The 12,483-nt window shown below is 44.6% G+C and overlaps 1 protein-coding gene across 1 annotated transcript; it reads right to left on the minus strand.

Annotated features, from left to right (window-relative positions):
- Positions 1 to 8,399: 8,399 nt before the first annotated feature.
- Positions 8,400 to 10,830, minus strand: LOC311329884 (diencephalon/mesencephalon homeobox protein 1-B-like; the record flags this gene model as incomplete). Its single annotated transcript, XM_084461832.1, has 4 exons — positions 8,400 to 8,833; positions 9,459 to 9,876; positions 10,248 to 10,426; positions 10,677 to 10,830. 4 exons carry the CDS (start codon positions 10,828 to 10,830, stop codon positions 8,400 to 8,402), a joined length of 1,185 nt encoding a protein of 394 aa, XP_084317958.1.
- Between the last annotated feature and the right edge of the window lie 1,653 nt (positions 10,831 to 12,483).

Consider the following 12,483-nt stretch of genomic DNA (forward strand, 5'->3'; position numbering starts at 1 on the left):
CATACTGATTATTCAGATATACTCACAGTGGCTGTAATTTACATCAACATTTCATTTCATATGAACTCTTATTTAAACTCTAGTTAATTAATGTATTAGTGAATTTAAGTTTAATATCTAGTAAGAGTTATTTCAATGTAGTTTTCGTGTCATTTTACCTTGGTTTCTTGTAAAACCTATAAATCAGGACATATGATAAAGCAATACATTAAGGAAATTTACTCTGTTTTTCATTTAAATAAAATACCTGTTATATAGTAGCATGTCATGTATCACTGATGCCAATGGAGGTCCCAAGTGTCACACTAATATCATTTCAATTTTATGTCTGCATATGAATGTGTAAGGGATATGTACATGAATTGAATGCACACTATCAATGTGTGATTTGTCTGCCATCCCCTTAGTAGTTCACTGTCATATTCATTAGTGGGGAGAGAATTAAGCCAACCCAGGACAGTGGAAACAGCCTCTCCATCTCCTCTGTACATCACTGACACTCCTTTAATATCTCAGCCAATGTAGCATGAACAGGTGGAGCAACATTATGTAGAGAAATTGTATTCCCTCTGCCATTAGGCTAAGGGGTACCCAGCACCTCTCGACAGACACACGGCAGGAAATGAAGATGCAGTCTGGCTCCGTTACTCAAACAGCTTCATATAAGTACTAGGATGTGTCAGATGCGAGAATATCTTATTGTCCCTTTCTCCCCTCTCCATCTCTTCTCTTCTTCCATCTCTTCTCTTCTCTCTATCTCTTCTCTCTCACCCCCATGTTTTCTCCCCCCCTTCTCTGGAAAAGGATGTTTCAGGAGGACCGACTCCATGTCTTCATCTGCTGGCGTCAGGTTTTTTTCCCCGTCCTCTCCATGTGCACTTCCTCCACACTTCTTCCTGCTTTACTTCCTGTTTCTCCTTTTGCGTCTTTTGGCTCCTTTCTTCCTCCTTTCCACTTTGTCCCATATCATATCCATAGATATTTTTTTGTGTGTGTGTGTTTATCAAGCTCTACTCTAGGTTTATTGTATTTACTGTAAGACATGTAGACCTGTTGAATGTGTTTACAGTAAATGACATTGAATTGGTTGATCTCTTGAAAAAGATTTTTAATGACCTGTATAGATTAACATGCTCTTCCCACTCCATCTTACTGCTCCTTCCCTTGCCCTCCCCATCACTGTGCCACAGATGAGTGCAGATCATTTTCCGTGTTCTCATAAGTGATTCCTGTACTGCCTCCAAACAGGAAATAGGGTGGGAAGTGATAGAGAGACCTAATGACACATGGCGCCTCCATCGACAAGGCCAGCGCTCCATGGCCGCATCTTGTGATTACCCTCAAGTATTGTAAATATGTGTTTCTGTTGGTTTTACATAAATTTACATTTTTTTTAAAACTCCTGGGATGGGAGGCCATCAGGGATAGTGTTTTTTTTCCCCATTACGATATGCCATGCTCTCTTCTCTGTGCCCTTATTGAATGGAGATGGGACTGTGTGTGCTAGAGTGAGGAGGGCACATTAGGTGAGGAGGAGAGTTGAATTGAGAGGTTGTTATTAGCATTATCTGGGGCAGATGGAGCGAGGTCCTCTGGCTCTGGCTGTGCCACTCAGTCAGGGAGAATTTAGCATTAAGAGGCAGTGAAGAGACTCGGGACTTCAGAGGAACTTGACATCGTTCACAAAACCCTGTGGGTTTCAATAGGGGCAGTGAATCACACGCATGCATCCATTTTCACAATTAATTCTGTAATCAGAGCTGTTCCTGTTGGTTACCGTTACATAATGAGATGTACTGTGAAGAACATGAGTTACCATGGCTTTTTTTCCCCAACCAGCCCCTAGCTACAGTATGTAGACCTATTTGATAGGTCATTGTGTCATTCTGCATCCACAAATTTACCGAACTGAAAGTGAACTTTGACTTTATGATTTGATGTAGAGTTTCTGTGTGAGGAAAAAGTAGGAGACATAGTTGAGAGAGGGGTTGAGAGAGAGAGAGTCGGGGAGCTTGAAGTGAAATGCCCTGTTGATGTACCTGGCTCCAGGTCAACAAATCATCTACTAGATATCTACAGCACCATGAAACATCTAACAATGCTAGCAGGGTCTCCATATCATGTAACGTCTCATTGATAAGAGCAGCAAACACCTAATTTACAGGAACCTCAGGCTATACGATCAGGTACTTCAAAAGCCATCCCGACATATTCACACCCTGCTTGTGAGCAAACAAATAAAAGTCGATATCGCTCCAACTTAACTAGGATGATTCGGTCTTAATGTGCCATTTCAGGGCCCAAGGAGCCCCACAGCATTTGTAGTGCCGTCGGATTGCAGGTAGTAATGTCTGCCACAGCAGGACCCCTGCCTGCCAGATGATAAAAGTGATGAGTTCTGCCTCCGCGCCCAAAAAGCCACTTCCAGGAGACATGAAAGGGAGGGAGATTGGCAGCTTTTAGGGACTTTAGTCCATTTCACCAGCCATTACTCCCCGATGAGGAGAGCCACCGTGCTGTGTAGTAGGAGGAGGGGAATGAGAGATTAGCAGACAGCTGATACAGATGTACAGGCGGTATCAAACAGGAGGCCTGTCAATGCAGCAGGCACCGAGCTTCCTTCATAGTGCCGGGGTATCTTATGTATGCCCACCGATCTCTCTATGACAGGATTAGCCATAAGCTCCCAATGATTTCCTCAGATTCTGTGACTCAACAATTCGGTGATCCAGGTTCTAACGGCTTTAAGGGCCCCTATCCCAAGTTTGAAAAGCTTACCCTCTGGACAAGGGACACTCGCTTTTCCAGGCGGTTCCACTTCCCTTTTCTGTTGCTTGCAGGCGCTCACCCCCCCCAGACCTACGCGTCTGCTAGGTTTGAGTTTTCCCGTTCCTCCCTCTGGCGGCTTGCTTGGCCCACGGCCCTTATAGCCAAATTGGTTTACATTGGAGAGATAAATGCACTGCAAATGCGCTTAAACACGTACAGTCAAAAATGCAGACAGTGCGTGTCAGGATTATCACCGAAGTCAGGGGGAGAAAGGAGAGCGTCTCAGGAGCACAAAGCCGGGTAGCCGGAGAGAAGCCTGCAGATACAGTCCGTCTCATCCACTTCTTCAGAGAAAGAGGAGGATTTAGCATTTGCATGCTAGTCTGTAATTCCTGGAATTATATAACTTGTCGCCAACAATCAAAACTCCTGCGGTATTGTGAAAGTATTGTTTCACACGGGTGAGCAGAATGTGGAGTTATGCTCTGTTCGAGGGAGGAGCAGTGGTGGTAGCCGGCACCATCCCAGCTAGCAGGGAATGTTCCCACAACATTGGGGAACATTCCCAACAGGTTCTGCTAATGTTTTCACATTTTTAGAACAAATGATTGCTAGCTGGGATATTGGTTGTAGCAGATTCGGGATATACCTCATAGTTAATCGACTATCGATTAATTGCTGATAAGAATTTATTCAACTAAGATTTGGTTACTCGATTAATTGCATGGAATTGAACTTTTTTTTGAATGAACGTTATGAGTGAAATGTAATCATGATTCAGGGTCTGACTGCACATGAGGACGCCCCGCCATGTAGTGAAGGCTAATTGGGATGCTGGGAAATTTCAACGACAGAAGAAGAAGACACAAAAATGAAGAAAGCAAAGCGCAGTCCAGCGCTGGACATTCTTATCAATTAATCGACTATTGTTTGTTAAAGGTACCCAACGAAACGTAAATCAAAACAATCCGTTCTTTGTTTATTTTCGAAATTCCTCGATTATATGGTTCCTTGTAATCTAATAAACGTGTTCTTCCCTACCTTGTAATTTCTAAGCAAAATGATATTTAGCTAATGTTTTGAAAACAACAAAGATGTGTGAAACGTCACTATTATGTGCTCCGCGTATTGACGCAATGACGTAGTAGGCAATTTTCAGGGGGCCACCTTCCCAAATTTGCTCTAGAGCGCATACTAGTGGTCAAAAACTACATTGGGTACCTTTAAGGTTAACAGTTATCGATTAATGAAATACCTTGAAATTTACAACCCTACTCGCTATCGATGCTGCTACATGAGATCACCCTATAGGACCTGGGAGAAACGACCTCTATCAGATCAAGAATTCACTGGTGGCCCAATGACGATGTGCAGTTAATCTGCAGGCAGAATGATCATTGACAATCAGAAACGCAGACAATTTCTCCACCGCTTGCCAAAGAGTGGCAAATGTCAGAATTAGTATTATGTTTAAACATTAGTCTTCAAAACATTAAATTAATTCATAATCATATACAGCACTCGCTTCGCTTTAATAGTGGGCCAACCCTGTCTCCCCTCTACAAAGACCCATGCCACCTTTATAAGGAGGGTGAACAGGTTAGCTGCACAGTACTCACAAAGTGAAAGAGGCCTCTCTTGACACTGGCGACAAGCAGAGCTTAACCCCATTATGGTTGGATACAGGGAAATTACGTTCCACTTTACAGACAGAGCATTCACAGCACACTGTTCTCTTCCTCCTCTTCCTCCTCCTCCTCCAGCTGCTGCTCTGGCCGCTGTCGTCGTCCCTCAGGGGAAACCGTGCTTCCCTCCCTGTTCAGAAGCGGCAGTGTTAAAAGCCTCCCCATGCACAGCCAATGGGATTTGGGTTTAAACTTCCCAGAAAGACCACAGTCACTCACCCCCACACACACACACTCCCCTTCTCCTCTCACAAACCGCCCTTCCCTCCAAACCGACGCCCCCCAGACCTCCCAACACAAAGGCCTCAGAGCGAGCCCAGCACAGAAATCATAGCGCACTATTCAATCATTGTTTTCTCCCTCTTTCACCCCCTGTATGGTCCTACTGAAGGTTTTAGGCTGGGCAGAGAGGGAGGGCTGTCACTGAGGAAACCTTAGCCCATTGATGAAGTGACAGGCGCTGCCAGAATATGATCCTAATCCTGTTTCCAGCATTCTTTTAGCTCGCTGGCATTGCAATTCCTCCACACATTCTCCAACCTGTCAACTAGGAAAATCCCTCTAATAACGCATTGCCCAGATACACATCAAAGAGCTCCTGGAAACCTTCAGCGGCTTAGTGCCATAGACACACACACGCACACACTACACATACACACAGAAAGTCACGCACACCACACATACACACACAAACGAACACACGCATGCACACACACACATTACCAGACTCGTATACCTGTACACAAACATACACAGAATACTATGACCGCATAAGCTTAAGATAGAGCAGGCTTGAGCATTAATTTGACATGATCATCAACATGATTTTTCTATGAATGACTTTCTCAATCAGCATTGTTGTTTTCCTTCTGGTTATTATTTATGTGTGTAGTTTATTATTTCAAATCTTCCAGTTTGAGCAGAATAAGGTGGTTCCTGCTCTTCTGGGTTGTTGAGAGAGAGAGAGAGATGAGGAAAAAACAGGTGTCTGAACTTTGCTGACTCTAGGAACCTTTTGAGTTCTATTTCATCTTATTCTATTCTTACTTAATCCATCGATATCCCAACTAAAGGTAATCTTCTTATGGCAGAGCGTTCTGTTTCGGTGCAGCCAAACCCAGGCTGACAGGGGGGAGAGGGGGAATGGAGGGGGGAGAGGGGGAGTGGAGGGGGATCGGGGGACTTTTCAGAGCCTGACACCGTGCCTCAGTCATTTCATTTAGGATTAGTTACTCTGCATTGGTGAACAAGTGGCAGGGCTGTGTGTTAGGCAGGGCTGTGCATTAGCTCTGTGCATAATGTGGGTCAGCTCAACTGATACATGGATGCATTCTTATGTGCACAATGATTGTGAGTTGTATTTCTTGTGTGAGCTGACCTTGCTGTTCTGTATTTTGAACACTCACAACACAATTGCTAGTGAGTGATATAAAGTTTACAGCAACCCTCTCTTTCCTGTAGAGGTCCAGTGCTGCTACTGCCCATGTCTCCCTCTCTCCTCTCCCTCTCTCCTCCCTAGCGTCTCTCCCTCTCTCCTCCCTAGCGTCTCTCCCTCTCTCCTCCCTAGTGTCTCTCCCTCTCTACTCCCTAGTGTCTCTCCCTCTCTCCTCCCTAGCGTCTCTCCCTCTCTCCTCCCTAGCGTCTCTCCCTCTCTCCTCCCTAGCGTCTCTCCCTCTCCCCTCCCTAGCGTCTCTCTCTCTCCTATGTTCCTATGATATAGCCAATACAGTAAAACATTTTCCAGGAACTTGCTCGATTGGTGAAAGAGGTCAGGGAAAAATGTTTCTCCTACATTGGCTGAAATGGGTGAACTGTTTTTTTTTTTTTCTTCCCTCTGGAAAATTAGGACTAGGATCAGTACATGTATATTGCAATATTGTATATTGTGCAATAGTATAAGACACCTCGTGTTGCCTTTGTGTATGAAATGTGCTATATAATTAAAGATTGATTTGAATTACATTTCCATTCAATCACATGCCCACTGTTGCCTCCCAAAGAGGCTGTGTGTGTGCGTGTGTGTGTGCGTGTGTGTGTGTGTGCGCACGCGCGCATGTGTGTGTGTGTTAACGCCAAAATGAATAAATTTCCCTTCGGGGACAATGTTCCTATCTATCTATCTATTTATCCTTCTATCTATCTATCTATCTATCTTGTACAGTATGAGTGTGCATGTGACTGTGTGTGTGACTGTGTGTGCATGTGACTGTGTGTGTGTGTGTATGTGACTGTGTGTGTGTGTGTGTACGTGACTGTGTGTGTGACTGTATATGTGACTGTGTGTGTGTGTGTATGTGACTGTGTATATGTGCCTGTGTGTGTGTGTGTGTGTGTGTATGTGACTGTGTGTATGTGTCTGTGTGTATGTGACTGTGTGTGTGTATGTGACTGTGTGTGTGTATGTGACTGTGTGTGTGTGTGTGTATGTGACTGTGTGTGTATGTGTGTGTGTGACTGTGTGTGTGTGTGTGTGTGTGTGTGTGTGTGTGTGTGTGTGTGTGTGTGTGTGTGTGTGTGTGTGTGTTAGCTGCAGTCTGGAGGCCCTGCTGTGGCTGTGATTCCCCCAGCAGGGTGTTGGTTGGAGGGGAGCCCCCCCTGCGGTGTGATCTGCCCTGTCTCACTGGCTGAACTGCTTGTCTGAAGCATCACACTGACCTGGTCTGGCTCACATTCAGCAAACCCTCGACCTCTGAGATCTTCTGACTTGGCTGGATATCCAAATCAAACGACACATGATTATACAGTACTTTTTGAAAAGCAGTCAAATTTGAGTTTTATTTTATTTTACAGTAGCTATATTACATATCATAAGCCTGGGATCTATTCAAGTTTAGCATAAGCTATTGAAATAATCCTCATAAAACATCCATTCTTTATATGTGTGGTTTATTACCTTGCATTTAACAGATAAATTACTCACATTTAAGTAAACAATTGAGAAATACATGTCTGGAATCTACAATGATAGAATACATATAGCATCGGCCTGAAGCCATTTTTGTTTCTGCTGTAACAAACTCTTATGTCACTGTCTTGGCTAGACAAGGGCAGTGTTGATGTTAAATACAGACAGAGTCTGCTACCAAGCAAATATAACACACATTGACCAGGTTCCTTTTCAAAGTGTTTTTGTTGGCCCCTCAGGGTTCCATAGAATATTCTTTAATTATTTTATTCCAAAAGGGATTGGTGCATTTGACTCTAAGTCCTTATCCATAAAGCCACAATTTAACAATCTGAAAATAGGTTGAGCGTTTCCTTCTAAATCCTTGGACATGGACAAACCAGGCATATGGGAACAAACATAGAGAGATATTTACAACGCTGAACGCATTCTCGCAGGGGGGACATTTAGCTTGGAACAGCAAGCAATGAAGCACCATTTGCCAGCTCTAGTGCTCTGTGGGTCAAGGGTTCAAATGCTCCAATCAGTCCAGTTACAAATGATTTGATTTGAGTTTGGATGCAGTCTTCCTTCGCTTGTCCAGTTTTGCTTGATGTTCGTATGTTTGTTCAGCTGTAATCCTTGTTTTAGGATGCATGCAAAGCTCACCGTTTCTAGCGCTAGTAGCTAGGACAGTTGGGTTTGGCTTTGAGTTGAGAACATCATGGTCAGCATATGGAGTGATGTCTCTGTGGTTTATAATATCTCTGTGTTCACCTGTCAAATAGTGGTGAATAATGTATTTTCAGTGGGTGAAGACAGGAACATCTAACCCAAGAGGAATCAAGTACTGTAAGTCCTGTTTAGAGTATGCTGATGTCTAGCCAAGGTCAGCACACCCAACTTGATAGCTTATGTCATAATGATGCTTTCCAGTTAGTCCGATATGGTCTTCTTGTCTGTCCATTGAGTTCCAGTGTTGACGGCGATGTCCCTGTGGTGATGAGGTCAGCAGTGGTGCAGGGGTCACCCCTAGTCTGGTTACGATGGCTGTCCAGGGGTCAGTTGGGTAGCGTGTCCAGGCCCAGGGAGGCTGCGTGCTGCTTGGCCCGGAGGCGCAGGTTCTCAATGCTGGTGGTCTTGCTGTTGAGGCTGCCGGACAGGCCGCTGGACAGGCCGCCGGGGGCCTGGAGCAGGGGGCTGTTCCACACCTGCTGGGCCTGGGACAGGGACTGGTAGTAGGACTGGCAGGGCAGGGAGCCCAGGGGGGGCGGCATGTTCACGTTCATGCCCAGGTAGGGCAGCGGGGGTGTGGGGGAGCCCATGTCGAAGGAGGGGTAGTGGACCATGTTGTTAGTGGCGACCATGTGCTGACGGAACTGCTCCTGGAGGCGGAAGAGGCTGAGAGGGGAGGAGGCGTAGGCGTTGTTCGGGGTCAGGCCGCTGCTGCCCGCACCACTGGAGGAGGGGAGGGGGGGGGAGCCCAGGGGAGAGTCTGACACAGAGAAACGGTTTTAAATTCAAAAAGAAAAATCTATTCATCTATTCATCTATATCACCTTTTATGATAGTTTACAATAGGGATGCACCGATATGAACATTTTGGCCGATACCGATAACAGATATTGGCCGCTTTTCCCGATAAAGAACCTTCTTAAGGAACCCTTCTTAAGCAACCCTTTGTATGGGAGTTAAGAAGTACTTTGGAGTTAAGTGCTTCTTAACTCGTTCGGGAAACCCGGCCACTAACATTGCTATCATAACCGATAACCGATATTTACATTTGCTGATATGTTCTGTATAAAAACAAGTTTCTATGATAATCAAATGTTATGCATACTGAAAAACACATGGAAACATTTGGAAAAGCCGATAAATCAGATTTACCACATTGTTTCCTCTCAAAAACAACACACACAACAGCAGCTAGACAGAAATAATTATTGGCTGTTCACATCTGCCCTGTTTGCACATCGGACCGATACCGATGTATTAAAAAATGACTAACATTGGCCGATACCGATATGATTGCCGATATATCGTGCATCCCTAGTTTACAATCATTTACAATAGTAAATACTTATAGTGAAGCGAGGTAGTGAGATGGATGGAGTTCTCACCTGGCGTGGGACTGAGACGTTTACACGATGGGGAGCCGCTCCCCGGCTGTAGCCTGGTCTCACCGTGCGTCTCCTCCCTCAGCTCCACCCTCATCTCCTCCCTCAGCTCCTCCTCCCGGTCACCGGCATCCTCCGCGGCCGACTCGCTGTCCGAGGGCTCTGGGGAGGTGACGTTGACCTCTACGCTCATTTCTCCGGGCTGAGGCTGCGTAGCCAGCCTCTCGGTCTCCGAGAGAGAGGAGGAGGAGGGGGGAGAGGGCGTGTGGGCCTCTGAGGCCGCCGTGGTTGCGGCGGGGGGCTCCGCCTTGCCCTCCTCCTGGGAGCCATCGGCCGTGGCCTCCTTCTGCTTCTGGAGCTGCTCCTTCTGCAGGCTACGCTGCTTCTTGCGGAACTTTGCCCGTCGGTTCTTGAACCAGACCTGGTGAACGGGTTATAATTGTTATGATTAAAATGTTCGTTTATCGTTTAATTCATGGTCCATTTATTGGCAGTATGTTCTAATCAAGGCTTCCAAAAATATTGATAACTATATACAAAGATCTTGTGTCATGCAATATGAATTCACAGCAATATCCAGGGGTGTAGTGGTGAGTAAAGAAGTGTGTATACTGTAGCAGAAATGTTAGTTTTTACATTCGGTGTTTAAAATGTGGGTATACTCCGGATAGCCTACCTCTGTATACTCTCCACTACACCACTGGCAATATCTGTCCAATTTCACTTGCATAAAATATTCTCTCAGTAGCTCATTGTAAAGTATAGCTACGCTAGACGGAGGGGAGGCCTCACCTGCACGCGGGCCTCAGGCAGGTTGGTGCACATTGCCAGACGCTCGCGCATCACCACGTCGGGGTAGTGGGTCTTCTGGAACGTCTTCTCCAGGGCCTCCAGCTGCTGAGCTGTGAATGCCGTGCGACTGCGTCGCTGCTTTCGGTGCTGGGATCCATACCGGGCTTCAAGGATAATGTCTTGAAATGTGCAGCCGTTGAGAAACAAGAAAGATGGCTGATTTAATTAAAGGGATTGAGGGATAGGTCAGAGAGGCTGTTAGTATATCAATGTGGAAGTGATTCGTTGCAAGACACATTGCGATTTCTGTTTCCTACAAAGAGGTGTAAGAAAAGACAGACCGCTCATCATGATTGGTGAAAGTGCGCGTTATAGAAACAAGCTAGTTCAAACGTAAAGCCTTCACACAAATGAGTAACCAGTTCTTACCAGCAAGTCTCTCAGCGAGCGTGAGCGCGTGCACAGACGGCCTGTAGTCGGGCGCGTGCTGGGCCTGCTGCGCCGCCTGTTGGTGAAGGTTGTACATGGCGCTCAGCGAATTCATCGCGTGGAGAGAGTACCCGTTCACTCCATAGTGCTGCATGACTGACGTTCCCTACAAAAACATAAAGGGCAAAGTTATTTATTATAATTTTGAAATAAAATTATTTTGATGATACATTAGGCCCACTATGCTACGGGCCAACTCATTGTGTTAAAAACAATTAAGTCATATGTAAATTCATAACCTAAATGAGCTAGGCCTACTGTAGGCCTACTGTAGGCTGTAGGTTGCGGATGGATGCACAGGTGAATAGCCTAGCCTTCTTCTATAAAGTTAATTATATCTCTTTAGTACATCTGTATCGATGTGACTACCCTATGTCTGGAACCCCATCAACCTTTTCCCACGGAGAGGCTGCTATTTCACCACCACGTCCCTTGGGATGCGCCGCCCTCAACCCGCAGGCGGGCGGCCCTTGTGAAATAATTAGCTGCTCATGTGTTATCTCTCGACATTAACGGTGATATTGAGATGCATAGCATACGACACGTCGCACACGAGCGTTCAAAACCACCGATATTGGGTGACACACACACTTTGAGTTCAAAATGCCATAAAAATAACCAGGGCCGAATTTAACGAGGCCTATAGGCTATAATTATTTTTCTTAATTAATTGAAAAACATGCCATTGAGGAAAAAATATTTTTATTTTTTATTTTTTTTAATTAACAATCGACTTAATCCTAGTGTATAAATTAAACGTGCTGAACATGAAATTGTGATTATTAAACGAACTAAAATAAATCGGGTTTTCCTCCCTCAGATTTTGGCCTATATTGTTTTATTCAATTCAGTGTTCGATGCCAAGTAGCCTATTTTGTCTTTTGAGAATTATATAGTTCGAATAACATTTTAAGTATATTCTCCCAAAGGCCCTGTGGAGACCTACGCTAATGGGATACGTCCCGAGTTTCACGGTATCTGAGTGGTGTATGATATTGTATTATAGGCTACTAAATACCCTTGAGAATTCAAAAGCCTTAAGGGTGACAGCGTGAAATTTGTCTTCAACAATTCATCAAAATATAGTAGACTAGCCTACATAAATACCCAGTCAAAGACCACATTCATAGGTTATTGCAACATCTTGCGAATGGAATAGGCTACTGATAATCAAAAAAGATTGGCCAATAATAATACTAGCCTATTACTATTAATCATTAGGCTAATTAAAATTCGTTGTAATAAAGTTGTTTTATTCTATTATAATAATATGTTTGAGTATAATTTTAGCAGCCTATAGCCTATAGGCTACATCTTTGCTTCCTAAACATTTTTTTAATGACAATTTCCTTTTTGATCATGGAACATGTAAAGTAAAGTAAAGCCTAAATCATCTTTCTCAAGTACTCTAAATATTGTCATGGGATTCTCGTATAAAGCATGCATTTATCTCACTAGTCCACCAAGAAGAATGGAGAGGTCTATCTTTTATCACACCTCATTTATATGAGTTGGTTTCCTACTGTATCAACCTATACAGAAGGTGCAACATATATATTTACTCTGTTCCCTGAGTAGTTGAGTGGGAGCCGTTCCTCTCAATCTGTGGCGGGTCCCAGTTCAATGGCCTCAGGCCAGCAGTGGCTGAGATGTATGATAAGTCTTGTGTGAAATATTCATGGGGTTCCCCAGTTGGGTCCCTGTCTAATGTAGGTGCAAATAGGTTTCAACAGCAAGCCTATTAATT

The sequence above is a fragment of the Borostomias antarcticus genome (assembly GCF_949987555.1).
Source record: "Borostomias antarcticus genome assembly, chromosome: 3".
Lineage (NCBI taxonomy): Eukaryota > Metazoa > Chordata > Actinopteri > Stomiiformes > Stomiidae > Borostomias > Borostomias antarcticus.